The 17,174-nt window shown below is 40.5% G+C and overlaps 1 protein-coding gene across 2 annotated transcripts; it reads right to left on the reverse strand.

Moving 5' to 3' along the window:
• Nucleotides 1-1,581: 1,581 nt before the first annotated feature.
• On the reverse strand, nucleotides 1,582-13,820 carry LOC126378376 (spliceosome-associated protein CWC27 homolog). Of its 2 annotated transcripts, XM_050026686.1 has the most exons (10): nucleotides 13,300-13,806; nucleotides 12,911-13,019; nucleotides 12,161-12,261; nucleotides 11,304-11,454; nucleotides 10,539-10,728; nucleotides 9,667-9,797; nucleotides 9,121-9,367; nucleotides 8,526-8,720; nucleotides 2,382-2,540; nucleotides 1,582-1,748 (listed from the first exon to the last, which is right to left on the reverse strand). In XM_050026686.1, the coding sequence occupies exons 1-10, from the start codon at nucleotides 13,339-13,341 to the stop codon at nucleotides 1,586-1,588; spliced, it is 1,488 nt and encodes a 495-aa protein (XP_049882643.1). In that variant the 5' UTR covers nucleotides 13,342-13,806; the 3' UTR covers nucleotides 1,582-1,585. The 2 variants fall into 2 exon arrangements, with proteins under 2 accessions (XP_049882643.1, XP_049882642.1); XM_050026685.1 differs by lacking the exons at nucleotides 1,582-1,748; nucleotides 2,382-2,540 and adding an exon at nucleotides 4,174-5,209 and having other exon boundaries at nucleotides 13,300-13,820.
• Between the last annotated feature and the right edge of the window lie 3,354 nt (nucleotides 13,821-17,174).

The following is a 17,174-nucleotide window of genomic DNA, read 5'->3' on the forward strand; positions in this document are numbered from 1 at the left end:
TATTTTACATTGGCCAATAACCCGACAGAATTAAGTTGACAGCACACGTCAAACGGTTTGCATACTAGCGAGATACCTTTTTGATTCGCCCGGGTTATTCATTAATTTACTCATTCTTCCTAAAATTAAGAGCTGTCAATCATCCGCCAAAGGCCCCTGACATGGCTCATAATAATCATGACGCCAGGGTTGATGAGGTTGGTAATCCACCTCACAACCCACACGATAGTAGTATTAAGTAAAATTTACAGGAAGATACCTATTTTTTTTTATCCACACCGATTGTTTACAAGAATGTCGATATCGACAAGGCGCATCCCTAGCGCTAGTGGTGACCCGTGAACGTTGACCTCCGCAAACCTCCGATTGATATGCGTTGAGATAACTGAACATCCACTATTCATGAGCTTAATCTAGCTTCCTGTCAAATACAGGGTGCTCTTACAGTAGTAAGTAGTAACCGGGACCAACGGCTTAACGTGCCTTCCAAAGCACGGATCATCTTACTTTCGGACATACCGCGTGAAAAGTGTTTGTCGTGATATATCCCCGGGAATCGAACCAGGGACCTTCGGATCGTGAGCACAACGCTCAACCACTAGACCACGGAGGCGGTCTCATCATCCTATTAATTAAAGTCAGCTAATCTAAAACCGTAAAACGTTGGTGTCATGGTTTGGCGGTCAAGAAACATCGAGATCTCCAGACCAGATACGCCCGGTCAATGAACTCAACTCGAGTTTATTGTTTTATTTAAGCCATACATATTCTTTGTATGCTAGGGAAGTGTTAAGACTTGGTTTTTTTTTTAATACCTAGATTCTTTCATTTGGTTTGGAGCCGTGGTAGCCCAGTTGGTAGAACGCTTGACTCTCAATTTGAGGTCGCAGGTTCGAAACCAGCACAGTCCTAAACCTATGATTGTCGAATTTGTTTTCGAATTCATGTTTGGATCATAAATATACTCGTGCTCAGCGGTGAAAGAAAACATCGTGAGGAAACCCACATTCCCGAGAAATGAACTTAGGAGGTATGTGACCTAACCTATACTTATTAGGCTGGTTTTCCCTTAGCGGGTTGGAAGGTCAGACAGGCAGCCGCTTCTGTAAAAAACCGGACCTGTCAAATCTTCAGGTTAGGTAAGCGGACCCTGTGAAAGCCAGGATAATTGCACATCATCATCATCATCAGCCCAGTACGTCCCCACTGCTGGGGCACGGGCCTTCCCTATGGATGGATAGGGAGATCGGGCCTTAAACCATCACGCGGGCCCAGTGCTGATTGATGGTTATTAACGACCGCTAACGCAGCCGAGACCAACGGCTTAACGTGCCTTCCGAAGCACGGAGGAGCTCTTTTTTTTTGTGGTCACCCATCCTATGACCGGCCTTTGCGAAAGTCGCTTAACTTCGCGCGTTTACCGCTGCGCCAACGAGCTCCTCAATGCACATTTGATGATAACCACTATGACCACTCCCCCCCCCAGGTCCAGGTCCAGGTCTTTGACTCACACACACCACATCATCACTTACCATCAGGTGAGATTGTGGTTAAAAAAAAACTCGGTAATTAAGAGATTATTTTTTTATTTTTTTTTATGACTCTTCGTCTTCTTCTCGGCCTGTTCGCGTTTCCTCTTGTTGATGGGGTTGCGAGGGTCGTAGATGTCGAACCAGTCGTCGCCCTTTGTGGACGCGTCCTTAGCGAGCACCGCGCCTTTGTCTTCAAACTTGAGGGTGTGGCCGAGCCTTTAGGAAATAAATTTATTTCGAATTGTTACCTTCGGAATCGAATGGACATATCGTAGCCTTATAATGAAAAGAAACCCATAAGCGCCTTTTAGAAGAAATATTTCAAATAAAACGGGATAATCCTAGGGAGGTAATGAATTCATTTAATTTAAAGAGGGAGGTGATGAATTAATTTAATTAAAGGACTGAAACTAGCTTCTTCTTCTATCGTGTGGGTTGTGAGGTGTAGTACCAACCTCATCAACCCTGGTGTCAGGGTTACTATGGAGCCGCCAAAGGCCCCTGACATGGCTCATGTAACGACTACTTACTGACATCAGTAAGTAGTAACCGGGACCAACGGCTTAACGTGCCTTCCGAAGCACGGATCATCTTACTTTTTGGACAATCAGGTGATCAACCTGTAATGTACTAACCAAACTAGGGATCACAAAGTGATTTTTGTGATATGTACCCACCGGGATTCGAACCCGGGACCTCCGGATCTTGAGCCCAACGCTCAACCACTGGACCACGGAGGCCGAAACTAGTTTGTCTATTGCGAAGTTTTGTTAACAAGAATCACATCACGTATTTTTCAAATAGGCGTTTACGTCATTTTTCAATGTTTCCCAATGTCCTTCAACTCACCAATCATCAGTATCGACATCCTCATCGTCAGCCTTTGTCTCGCTCTGTCCCGCGGCGTCTTCCGTCCCTCTCTCTCTCTCCTGGTCAGTCTGAGCCTTCTCCTTGATGGCGTGCAGTTTGTTTTTGAACTTCGCTAGCAGTTGAAGTGTGAAATCTTCTCTGTAAAGAGTAGATAAGATACCATATAATAACATTTTACAAAAACAACACACCCTCTCACACACACACACACTCTCTCTATCACACACACACACACACATACACACACACCCTCTCTCTCACACACACACACCCTCACCCACTCTCTCTCACATACACACTCTCTCACATACACACTCTCTCACATACACACTCTCTCACATACACACTCTCTCACATACACACTCTCTCACACACACCCTATCTCACACACACACACACACACACATACACACACGCACCCTCTCACACACACACACACACACACACCTTTACCCTCACACTCTTCCTCTAACACACACACGCACCCTCTCACACACACACACACACCCTCACACACACACCTTCACCCTCACTCTCTTGCACACACATTTATACCCAAAAACAGAGATAAAAGATGCATAAGTCTGTTATCCATGAAATTAGAAGGTAAGAAGGAAAATCTACAGCGCCATATATATTTTTTGGGTGAACTTAGCCTGGAAAGTCCCTCGTTATAGTGGTAAGCTTATTTTATATACAATCAACGAAAAAAACGTATCATATAAAATCATTTATTAAATTCATGGTAAACATAACCCTTAATATTAAACATAATATATCAGGACATTACAGGCTGATCACCTGATTGTCCGAAAGTAATACGATCCGTGCTTCGGCACGTTAAGCTGTTGGTTCCGGTTACTACTTACTGATGTCAGAACGTAGTCGTTACATGAGTCATGTCAGGGGCCTTTGGTGGTTCAATAATAACCCTGACGCCAGGGTTGGTGAGGTTGGTAATCCACCTCACAGCCCACACGATAGATCTAAGGTTATATCAGAGTCAATAAAAAGAAAAACAATAACACGATTTATTACTTTACATAACTATTAATAAATTATTACAAAATGAATCCCTGTCGCACTTTGAATACATTGTAAATTCGGTGGATATAACATCTCATAATAATAATCCATATTTTTCTTAAACATTTTTTTTGGTTTTAGAATCTAATCTACTTTGTACATTTCAAATGTTTTCTTTAAAAAAAAAAGTTCTTAAGACCTCGTTAAATGGCGCTTATCAACTACGCTACTGGACCATTGCCAAGATGCCAATGATAGAAAAAAAACATTTATTTAATTTAGGAAAGAAATTTTGAAAAAAAAAGAAATACCCTCTATTTAATACCTGGAGTAGTAGGCTCTGCACGGCTACCGCGGCGCGAATTATATTGAGCGCTTCGACCAATAGCCGTTTGACGTCCATCTACGTAGATAGCATTCGTATCGTTTATTGGTCGAAGCGCTCAATATAATTCGCACCGCGCGCGGCGCGGTTGTCACGCAGACCCGGCTGGTCTTGCACGCTATTTAAGCGCGACGCGACGCAATAAAATAAGGTCCTTGGTACCGCGACTACCGGGACGTCGGCGATTTTTTCAAGATGTCGCACCCCAAAGGAAATGTCTTATTATTGGATACTGCTTATAGAAGAGCCAAGAAAAACAAAAACCAGTGCCGTGTCTATCAAAACTTACAAGTCTACACGTTCACAAGCTACAAGTTACTCACAAGTACGTCAATATTCTTTATTTGCATACTATGATGGTGTACAAGTTTATAAGTTACATATGAGTTTCACATGATAGACCCTTTCGGGCACAACAAAATAGAAGTATAACCAACAACAACACACAAGTAATAGTAGGACCTCCGGATCGTGAGTCTAGCGCTGAACCACTGGACCACAGAGGTCGTCCTCTCAGCTAATTTCGTTAGACAAACATTCCTCTAAGTCATCTGAATCATTAATTATAGCTTCGTCCCACGGCCCGTATTTGTTATCTTTATATTTCTGCCATTTCACAAACATTAGCGGACAGTATCCGCTTAGAACCAGCACTAATATTACAAAATAACACAACAGCACTTTCGACACCGAATATAGACTCAAAACAGTGAATAATAAAGTGGAAAAGAACAGAAATATAAACAATTTCGTATGCAAAAACACTTTAAACAATTGTGGGCTCAATACGAAAAACAATACGGACACGGTTAACAATATAAACGCATCGAACGGAGTAGACAGTCTTGATACTAAACAGACAGATGCAAATATCGCCGCGTTTATAGACAATGATTTTGATACTATAGCTACAGGGACATCGTAATCGAAAAATATTAAATGTATTAACAACATCATCACCGCCCAAGCGTATATAGTATCTGTACTTACTGTGTCTGTTAATGTGTGTAAAATAGGTGACAGTAAATAACCAATAACTATATAAACTAATACAGTTTTAAAGTGCCTAGGTACCGGAGAGCCTTCAATGCAAATGTATAACAAATAGCACAGACTAGTAACAAATATAGACATATAAATGACCATGTATGTTTGTATCCAATCGTTGTACATATAGACATATAAAACTGCGTACAACACGCAAATGCAAACCCTCAGAACGACCCGAAAAGAGCCTAGAATTGCTTCGTTCAACGTCACTTTTTCCACGTACAAGTTTTTCTTTAATTCCTCAAGGAATTTCGAATCTGTGTAGTTGTCCGGGTAGTCCCGATTCTCATACAAGTTCTTCACCCAAGGTCTCTTCTTCACTGGCCTCTTCTTTGTCCTTTTGCTTCTGCAAACATGAGGTTTTCTTGCGTTAGTCTTCATTATAAATTCACGCGACATACGCCAGGTATGACAGTGGTGATGCAAGTTTGAAACGGAAATGTCTTGTATGGGTATTTCTCCACCAAAAGTTGATGTAGTGTGGTGGAGTTTGCTCCGTATCTTTGGGAAGATATGTGCTCAGGGTAGGTATACAAAAATATTTATTTCATAATAAGTTTTTTTACAAAAGTTTACTGGGGTTTCCTTTTAAGCAGTAAAGTGCTTCTCTTAGGATAACTCCGCTCTTCCCAGTGGGGTATATACGTATACTCTGATTAGTGTGTAACAGACTTATTTTTTGTTTTTGTATTATTATCGTATGTATACGTCCTTTTATAATGATTAATTTCTTTCTTTCTTTATGTCTTTGATTGAAATCGTCAAAATGGAAAATCTTCTATGCAACAAAGATTTTTTATTATATTATTAATCATATTTTTTTCTTAATTAATACTTTTTTTCCTGAAAAATAGCCTTGATTTAAATGTCTATTGGCGACTGAAAAGGAATTGGCCAGGCCCTGAATGTATAAGCCTCGTTTATAATGTTTTAAAAATAGCGCCACTTTTCTAAACACACACAGAAGCGTACTGTCAAAAGTTTCAAATTCTGCCCACTGTTTTGCACTTTTTGGCGCCACTGTCTATGTAATATAGTCTGTGCTTGTCCGTCAGTTTTATTCACATTTTAACACTGCCGTGACTGAATGGGTTTGAAGCCTTTGTCCCTCGCATAATAAACTCCATGGCACAATATCATTCACACTTAACACTTGCAAGCACTTTAAGCAGCAGTAAAAATTGTTTATTTAAAAATCGAACAGAACGTTTTATTTCTTTTAAATTAAACGAGGAACCTTTTTTCTGTTTTATATAGTGTTTTTAGTGTTGGATACTTGTATTTTAATCCTATTTCTATTTTCAAACAGAACTGCACGGTGACGCAAGTTAAAAATAACTAAAAGCTGTTCTAAGTCGGTTCTTTCAAACAAATTCACTATCTCGAAACAAAAAACACTGACTCATGTTTTACTACTACATATTTTCAATACCTATTGAAAATATATCTTATAATGTGATGTAATATGGTAATATTTAGATTGCACGCCACATTCTGGATCGGAAATGGTCAGAGATAAGATACGCAAATACATTTAGTCGTAGGTATGTGCGTATGTTACCGAACAAACAACGATTTCGGTCAGGTAGATAAAGGCTGGATGGTCAAACATCCTTTGCCACCAAATAGAAATAGATACATCTAGGTCGTGTAATAGGTTCCAGATAAGGGGCTTTTTGGCGGGAAACGGGAACGGGACAGTTGCTTTCTTCATTGAATAATATAAATAATTAATACGAAGTGGTGTTTTGTGGTTAATGATCGCATTAAGTTAGTCGGAAGACATTCGCGAGTGTTATTATATCGGAGTATTCAATAAACAAAGTGTATCTGCCTATTTTCGCTTCGTGCCAGGAAGCCGCTTCATAACTCGAAAGTTTATGCGGATTTTTGAGTTAATTCGTTTGGGGTTCGGAGTAGGAGTCTACTCCGAGGGTGGGGGCTTAGGTTTTATCATCATCACCTTTCATCATTTCATTAATCATCAAGAAAAAAATACGTAAGACATGGCTGTATGGGCATAGTTCCCTTTGCCTTACCCTTCGGGGAAAACCAAAACAAAAAAAAAGGTTCCAGATAAATTATGACATTCCGATTACTAAATAAAGACAGATCTAAAGCTAACAAAAAACATTTTCTTTTTTCTATTGAAACACGAAATTACTATGGAAATTGTATTAAAAAGCACACTGTGACGTCATAAAAAACGTGATAAAATGTCGGACTTATTATTAGGTTTTTCTTGATATTTTTACGGCTGCATGCAGGCCAAACACATCACAACAATGTAATCTGAATAATTTTGCAACCTTTTTGTATTTTATGTGTTCTCGCAAACAAATTGATTTGATTTGATTAAAATTCATGTTTAATTTAAATTGAAAAAAGAAAATGTTTTTCATCTGTTTTAAATCTGTCCTTATTTAGTAAGTAATCAGAATTTCATAATTTATCTTTGACCTAGGAAACTACCCAAGTGCGCTTCGGAGGCTACCTGTATTGGGCTGGTTATCCCATTTGCGGGTTGGAAAGCAGGCAGTCGCTTTTGTAAAAAACAGGACTTATCAAATCTTCAGGTTAGGTAAGCGGACCCTGTGAAAACGGGATAACGCTATAGGGATGATGATGATGGTGCACCATAAAATAGAAATATATAGATGAATATCAAAATAATGACATAAGCTAACGACTATATACCAATTGGGGTGAGTAGTCGGAGGTACATCCATCACAAGATGAACTAAGTACCCACACCTCACCGAGCTTTCTGTTAGACCAACGTGATAGGTGAGCCGTATCGCCGTCTATAATCATAATAATATACTTTTCATATTTGCGCTGTAACGCGCATACGATGTGTCACATCCAGCGCTTGATATCAATCGATACTGCCCGCGTCTTATCAGTTGTATAGTAAACACGTGGATTATTGTAGTCTTCTTCTATCGTGTGGGTTGTGAAGTGGATTATCAACCTCATTAACCCTGGTGTCAGGGTTATTATTGAGCCGCCAAAGGCCCCTGACATAACTCATGTAACGACTACTTACATCAGTAAGTGGTAACCGGGACCAACTGCTTAACGTGCCTTCCGAAACACAGATCATCTTACTTTTGGAAAATCAGGTGATCAGCCTGTAATGTCCTAGCTAAACTAGGGATCACAAAGTGATTTTTGTGATATGTCCCCACCGGGATTCGAACCCGGGATCGTGAGCACAACGCTCAACCACTGGACCACAGAGGCTGTTCATTATTGTAGTGAAGAAGTTGTATTGATATAATCAAAAATCCCCCTAGCATTTTCTCGTTTTTCACAGGGTCCGCTTACCTAACCTGAAGATTTGACAGGTCAGGTTTTTTACAGAAGCGACTGCCTGTCTGACGTCCCTACCCGTGAAGGGAAAACCAGCCCAATACAGGCTAGGTCACATACCAAAAATGCATTTCTCGTGAATGTGGGTTTCCTCACGATGATCTCAAAAATACCTATAGACTATAATATAGACTGTGTTAGTGAAAACTGCACTTAAGATAAATTGACGACTCATTGGTGCAAGTTCGATGCCGGGGTTCGAACTGGCACTCCCCGTTTGAGAAGCAAGCCTGTGTACCACAGGACCACGTGACTATTATTTAAAGAAAAATAAAAGATAACTTTACCTTGCTGCTCCTTTCTTGGGTATCTTTTCTTTCATCTTTTTATATTTCTCCTGTTCTTCCACGTATTGTTTGTACATTTCGTTGTCTTCTTCAATGTTTTTTGTCTCTTTCTTCTCTTCTTCTTTGTTCTCTTGCTTCTGCTCTTTGCCTTTCATTTCTTTTTTTAGTTGTTTTATTTCGTTTCTTATTCGGTCTCTGAAAATTAATTATTTTCTTAGAACACATACTGTAAAAGGCTCAGTCTAAAATCTCCCTAGTGACAAAATGAAAACATAAATAGCCTATATACCCTCCCCTGGAACAGCCAGAGGGGGTACGGAGCATACTCCACTACGCTGCTCCACTGCGGGTTGGTGGAGGTGTTTGGGCTAGTACTCAGTAGCCGACGACTTAACGTGCCTTCCAAAGCAGAGCACCAACTCACTCTTTTGGACAATCAGGTGATACAAGGTCCGAGCCAAACAACAGTCTCACAAAGTGATTTCGACACTGTCCTCATCGGGAATTGAACCCGGACCTCCAGATGACGACCACAACGCTCTCACCACTTGACCAGAAAAATTGCTACTATTGTTTGAATAAATTACCAACATACCTTTCCTTCTGTCTTTCCATATCTCTTTCCTTCCCTATATAATACTCTTCTTCTTCACTCTCACTTTTTCTTCTCTTACTGTCCATCTCTTCACTGCTTTCTCTTTTATCCCTCTCTATACTCCGATCTCTTTTCTTGGACAGTTTATCTCTTATGCTGCTCACAGCTGTAGCTGTCTCCTCTTTTCTCTTCGCCATATCTTCCGTCGACTCTTCTGCTATCTGTGTCTTTTCTTCTTCTTCTAGTTCTGTGAGACAAGGAAGAAATAAATGAACGGTACATACTAAAATTGTGAATAGTTTTATGGTTAATCGGAAGCGTAGAATATAGAATAATATTACGTATAGAACGGTAACTCCCTGCCCCGCACCAATTCGTTTAGGGCGCCAACCTCACCCCCTCTGGGTCTTACTTTAGTTTTAAATGTCTTGTTGTTGTGTGTGTTGTTATTGTAATGTGTTGCTGTTGTTTGATGTTGTTGTTGTTGCGTGGGTTGTTGTTGTTGTTGCGTGGTTTGTTGTTGTTGCGTGGGTTGTTTTCTCTCACCTGCAGCAGTCTTCTTGCTCAGCTTGGGGTCCTCGAGCAGGTCGTGGGTGGACTTGGGCTTCCCGCGGTACTCTAGCGCTTCGCCCTCATCCTCCTCCGCCTCCTCGCCGAATGAGAGGAGGCCGAAGTTCCTTTAATAAATAATATGTTAACATAAACTGCCTATATACGTCCCACTGCTGGGCACAGGCCTCACCTCAATCAACCGGAGGGGGTATGGAGCATACTCCGCCACGCTGCTCCACTGCGGGTTGGTGGAGGTGTTTTTACGGCTAATAGCCGCGACCAACGGCTTAACGTACCCTCTGAAGGACAGAATCATCTTACTTTTTCGGACAATCAGGTGATTCAAACCTGAAAAGTCCTTACCAAACAAAGGACAGTCTCACAAAGTTACTTCGACAATGTCCCCATCGGGACATTTTACTATTTATTTAGAGGTTAATAACTGCCTGACATGAATACCTTTACCAACTGTTCCTTATTAATAACAGGCGGGTTAAAAAGGCTTTTTTTTTTGACGTGACTTATTGTAGATTTGCCGCAGATGGCATTAACTACTTGGCCGGACAAATGGGGAGCGCTGAAGGCTCTCACCCGGTACAACGTTTCAGACAACAGGCCTGAGGGTGCCCAGTTGGGCGCGAACCTCGGCTCAGAGGGTAGTCTGAGAGGAAAAATATTTGAAAGAATTAATCAACCCTTGTGGGACGATAGCGATAAGCGCTGATTGAGGGAAATCGTCGACCACGCCGGTGGGGTCGGTATCGGGGTCCAAGGGTTAAAGGCCACATCAAAGCAATTCATCCAAAAGAGTAACATTGCAATTTGTTCTGTTTATGTATTTGTGTAAATAGTAAAAGGCAACTCACTTGACAGCCTTAACTTCCTTCCTCTTCTTCTTGGGCTCGTCCTGAGTCTTGACCTCACTGACCCTCGGGACGATGTCCTCAAACGGGTTGATGAGCACAGTAGTACTCTTGATCTTGTGAGGGTGCTCCGGTCTGTCATCCGGGCCAATCAAGCCTTCGGACAGCTTGAGAACGTTGTAGATAGTTTCACCTGGTGAACAAACATAATGTACATTGTTTTTAGTTTACGCGGTTATTACCATAATTAAAACACATAATAACGGGTTCTTACCGCGTTTAAAATAGGGATATGAGACTCCCGATATTTCGACACTTGCAAGTGCCATGATCACAGGATGACTGATGAGATTGGAGCAACAGTGTCGAAATATCGGGAGTCTCATATCCCTATTTTAAACGCGGTAAGAACCCGTTATTATGTGTTTTAAACATAATGTTATTTTTATTATATGTAGGAAAGGGAGAATACTATGGAAGGATAATGAATGTTAATTTGATTGTTTATGGTATAAATGGAGGATGGTTAATGAATGGGACGTAAGGCAGTTTTAAAAAGTAAGAAAGGCGAGGCTATGGGGCGAGGTATGTCAGGTTAGAGGAAGGGAAGAAGTTTTTTTTGTTTTGTTAAAATATAAGGAGTAAAGAATTTTAAAATATCCCGTTTTATTTCTATATCCCACAATTGTGGGGGCTCGTCCGGGATAAGAGTAGCTTCTAGAGGACTGATTGTAGTTTAAACCAAGAAAAAAAAATTCAATAACAAACCTGTCACTTTTCCAAATATAGTATGTTTATTCTGCAGTTCTGGCGTTGCCCCGAGGGTGAAGAAGAATTGTGATCCGTTGTCATCCTTCCCCGCGTTGGCCATGGCCACCAGCCCGCGCCGGTTGAAGCGGAGTCGAGAATGGAACTCATCCTGGAATCACAACATAACAGTTGCTTAGTGCTGGAGATTGGACAGACCAAAGGGTTTAGAAATGGAAAGTACTCTATGTGGGCAATAACTGATTAAAACAAATATGTGAAGCCAATGAAGTGAAATTAAAGTGAAGTTGGGCTATTAAATAAGTTACTTAAAGTAACTTGCTTTGTTTATTTTATGCATTTATCAACGTACTTATTTGAGATTCGTGCCGAGAGAGCCGTGGTAGCCCAGTGATACACCGCTTGCTTCTCAACTTTGAGTTGTGTGACTTTGAGGTAGCAGGATCGAATCCAGTATAGGCCTAAACCAACGATTGTCGAGTTTGTTTTCGAATTCGTTGAATCATAAATGATTATCACATGGTCAGCGGTGAAGGAAAACATCGTGAGGAAAACCCACATTCCCGAGAAATGCATTTTCGGAGGTATGTCACCTAACCTGTATTGGGCTGGTTATCCCTTCGCGGGTTGGTAGGTCAGCCAGGCAGTCGCTTCTGTAAAAAACCAGACCTGTCAAATCTTCAGGTTTGGTAGGACCCTGTGAGAAACGGGATAATTGTAGTGGCCACCCACGAGCCAACCAGTCGCCCAGGGGGGGTCATGACTCGTAGGGGTCGGATCTGGGGGGCGGGGGATGGTCATAGGACTCAGTGACTCGGTATAATGCTAGGGGGATGAATCTAAAGTAGGTAGCGTACTTTGAAAGGTGCCCCATAGATGGACTCTCCACCAGTACCATCCCCATTGGGATCTCCACCTTGTACAATGAAATCCGGTACCACTCGGTGGAATATTGTGCCTGAAAACAAATGGAAAGTGGTCATTTATGGTCACTATGCAAAATGCTGTGTATAATGATTTATTTACATTCCGTTATAACCTGATTCAGTTAAAACCTACCCTAACTAATTATAATAAGGGCCCTCACGGGGCTTTGCAGACTCAACAAGCACCTAAATATAGAATGAAGCTGACCGAGTGCAGGTTCTTTATGCAGATTCTGTTTAAAGGAGGATGAGACACCATTACACCTGCTGTGCAGTTTTGAGGCTCTCATACACAGTAGAAACTGAACAATGGCCACGTAATACATCCCAAAGAGGTCATGGAGCTTCCTCTCGAAAAGACGCTGGATCTATTCAAACGGATCGGTCTAGAGGAAGATTTTTAAATGTACAGATCTGATCACAATAGATTTTGCTAGATCACAGTGGCCATTCGGGCTCCATCAGTTCAAGCCCTCTCAAACTCAAATAATAATAACCTAACCTAACAGAATAAATAAAAAAACTCCTGCAGCGTATAGAATGATTATTCGATTCAGTGTTTTATTAACGTCATTTTTTAATAGGTGTATTTTTCAATTTCTGTTATAAATTTATCAGATACTTTTTGTTCTTTTCAACAAGGCATTTATGAGGTGTTACGTAGACACAGATAGAACTTACCATTGTAATACCCTTCCATACAAAGCTGTATGAAATTGCGACATGCCTTTGGCGCTTCTTTTGTCCATAATTCTATGTCGATTTCACCTGCAGTCGTCTTTAGGAGAACCTGAAGGGAAATTGATTCACTTAGAAGGGAAAATTGTTAAAACTAAATTAATACTGTTATAGACATTTCTTTTTTAAACTAAATTTTCTTCGTAAAATGCCGCTATTTACATCAAAACATACCTTACATAACCTCAAAAACTGCGATCAATATTCACATTATCGGTTGTTATTTACAGCTTAGAAGTTACTTAAATTATTTTATTACTGTATTTAATACTCTTACCACGGAAAAGGTCGTAAAAACAATTCCATAGTCCCCAATAACAAGTGATTCTTACCTTTCCTAAAGCAGGAGGTTCCTGAATATAAATATTACTCATTTCACGTGTATTCGCTCACCGATTGAACATTAATACTTAAAGTTTCTATATTTACTAGACTTATCGCAGAAATTAATGCATTTTATCATTTATCTGAAAATATAACGCGAAAAACGAAACAACAACAATCAGAATTGTCAATTGATTGTCAACGTCAAAACATTTTTCTGCCTGCTATATAAATTATACCTATGGAACTCAAACCAAACAGCCTACTTCCGCTCAATATTTTTTTCGTATAAAGTGCTTCAATAGCTAAATAAAACTTAAAGTCACAGTTTTTGCTTAAGTTGAAATAAAAACTAAGGTAATTTAAAAAAAAATCATCACTAATTTAAGAGCCACGCTCTTGTCGGTGTAGCATTCCTCTCCATGTCACTTTTTAGGGAAAAATGGGGCAGTGGTTTCCCTCTTGCCTTCTGCCTGAGGCGAGTGAGATGGCTCCCAGAGTAGGTAGTCTATTCCAAAACCTCTTACTGCTGCCCTCTGTCAGGTTCCATGTTAGGTTTATAGTCCCTGTGACTTGCCCCTTCCGTTCCGCATTGCCATAATCTACGGATGGCGCCCATCTCTGCCTCTGCAACCGTTGGTGTGATGATGGACCAATGACAATATTTTTTCGTTTCTGGCCGCGGGACTGTAAAGCGAATGCCATCCGAGGAAAATTGTCAAAAAAGAAACAAAATCTTACATGATCACTCTACAAATAAAACTTCTTTGTGGTAAAACAGGTACACAACCTACACTGGCCACTAAACATCAAAAAATATTTTTGAAAGCCATTATACACAAATTAAATAAAATTTATTAAAAAGAATATTAAATGGCTGTACAAAAATGTTTTCACGGGTCAAAAGCCAGTATTTAAAAATACTAATGTAAGTAATAAAATCTTTTTAGATGATTATTTACAAATAAATGAATTTATTGTGCCAACCTATTTATTGGATTGGAAACCATTCTATTTTAAAAACCCAGAAAATATTTAATACCTACTTTCCTCTCAGCAATGTGAGGCATTTTCCAATACACCTCTAAATAACTTAGTGGCGGAAGTGTTATTGCATTTCATAGAGTAATAAGTATTAATATAGGTTGTATACATAGGATGGGTATAATTTTGTATCTAAAACCTCAAAATAATTATTTTGTGCCTACCGTGCGTGCATATATCTTCCTCTATCGTACGGGCTATGAGGTGAATTACCAACCTCATAAACCCTGGTGTCAGGGTTATTATTGAGCCACCAAAGGCCCCTGACATAGCTCATGTAACGACTTCTCACATCAGTAAGTGGTAACCGGGACCAACGGCTTAACGTGCCTTCCGAAGCACCAAACCTTACTTTCAGACAATCACGTGATCAGCCTGTAATGTCCTAACCAAACTAAGAATCGAAAAGTGATTTTTGTGATATGTCCCCACCGGGACTCGAACCCGGGACCTCCGGTTCGTGAGTCCAACGCTCAACCATTGGGCCACAGATAATACAATAATCTACTTGATCGCAAAATTACTACATAGCGGTTGAAGCCAGGTTGCGTTGCTTGTCTTTTTAACCGACGTCAAAAAAGAAGGAGGAGATCTACTGTGATTTGTATGCCTAAGACCTCTTTCTTTATTTAAATTAATAGATCTCATACTTGAATGGTATAAATCCAAATATAAGGTGATCCTATGATTAATCACGATTTATCTTGCAACTAAGTATCGAACAAATCTGACTTATCGGGGTCGGTAGAGACATATTATATTTGTTCATGTAAGTATCAACCTAAGCTCACGACAATATCCCAATTGGGGTAGTCAGAGGTATGGTTACGAGTCATCATCACCAGCCCATTAACGTCCCCACTGCTGGGGCACGGGCCTTCCCTATGGATGGATAGGGAGATCGGGCCTTAAACCATCACGCGGGCCCAGTGCGGATTGGTGGTTATTAACGACTGCTAATGCAGCCGGGACCAACGGCTTAACGTGCCTTCCGAAGCACGGAGGAGCTCGAGATGAAAACTTTCTTTTTTGTGGTCACCCATCCTATGACCGGCCTTTGCGAAAGTTGGTTAACTTCAACAATCGCAGACCGAGCGCGTTTACCGCTGCGCCACCGAGGTCCTCATCGAGTACTAATATGTATACACTTTGAAACCATGTCACATTAACTTTTTTGACATAATAATGATAGTGCGACAGGGTTCTAAAGAGGGTACATGATATTGCTCATGACTGTAGATCCATCGCAGGATGAATTAAGTACCCACACCTCACCGAGCTTTCTGTTAGACCAACGCGATAGGTGAGCCGTATCGCCGTCTGTAATGGTCGAGCCGACTGTGTTAGTCTTCTCTCGTGTGGGTTGAGAGGTTTACCAACCTCCTAAACCCTGGTGTCAGGGTTACTATTGAACCGCCAAAGGCCCATGACATGACTCATGTAACGACTACATACATACATCAGTAAGTAGTAACCGGGACCAAAGTCTTAACGTGCCTTCTGAAGCACGGATCATCTTACTTTCAGACAATCAGGTGATCAGCCTGTAATGTCCTAACCAAACTAGGGATCACAAAGTAATTTTTGTGGTATTTCCCCAACGGGATTCGAACCCGGGACCTCCGGATCGTGAGCCCAACGCTCAACCTGGACCACGGAGGCAGTTAACAAGCGCTGAATGAAGGGAATAGTCCACCGTGACCACGGAGGTGGTTAAATTAATAACTCATTGGTGCGAGTACGGTACCACTTAGCTTTTTTTTTCTTGTACGAAAATGAAAAAAAAAAAATAATGAGTACCTACAGCTTCGCCGAAATTCAACGATTAATCTTCTCCATAGCCCATAGCTATTCATATACTTACTTATACATAAATACAGGGTGTTAGTGACATCGTAACGAATACTGAGGGAAATGATTCAGCTCATGATTCTGAGTTAATATCAAGTGGAATTTACCGTCGAATTTTTTTTTTTTTCATTTTTATTTAATACTGAAGGGATGATTCAGACCATGATTCTGATTCGATATCAAATGGAATGTCCTGTCGAAAGTCATGAAAATTTTAGTGTTTTTTTTTGTTCAGTTCTATACTTTTGCGACGGAAAATACCATTTGATATCGCTTAAGAAACATGTTCTGAATCATCCCTTAAAGTTTTCGTTACGATGTCACTAACACCCTGTATAGTAGACAGAATAATATAAAGTACAAACAATCAGTGCTGCAAACAGATCTAAGCGGGAAAATAAAAGAAGGTGGGTGGTTTATTTATCGCCAGTGTGAATTAAGACGAATGCTATTGTCTATCGCCCGGGGATCCGCGGCTTATCCTATCCTACCACAGGGGCATGCGGTGTACTGAAAGATATACTATACCAAAGCTATATAATATGGCCATCCTGTCGCTGTGGTCCTGTGGTTCACCTTGCTTTTCATTCGGGCAGCGCAGGTCTGAACCCCAGTACCAGATTTAGAATTATGCTGCTATATTGCTTCTCTTTATTTTGTTCAGAATAATAATGGATGGAAAAGGTGTTATGCCTGGGTATAATAACAAGGGTCATCATTTATACCCATAAACAAAGATAATAGATGCATATGTCTGTTATCCATGAAATTAGAAGGTTAAACGAAGGAAACTCTGTACAGCGCCATTTATATTTTTTGGGGAACAGGCTGGATAGTCCCTTATTTTTTTTCTTATCTTTCATTTCGGACATTTACCAATACTTAGTTAATCTTAGGATATTTTTTTTCATTTTCGTACATACATAGCTCGGGGGTACCAGACTTGCACCTATGGGTTATTATTTTAGTTTAGTTTCCAACTAGACAA

This window comes from Pectinophora gossypiella, chromosome 26 (assembly GCF_024362695.1).
Source record: "Pectinophora gossypiella chromosome 26, ilPecGoss1.1, whole genome shotgun sequence".
NCBI classification, from domain to species: domain Eukaryota; kingdom Metazoa; phylum Arthropoda; class Insecta; order Lepidoptera; family Gelechiidae; genus Pectinophora; species Pectinophora gossypiella.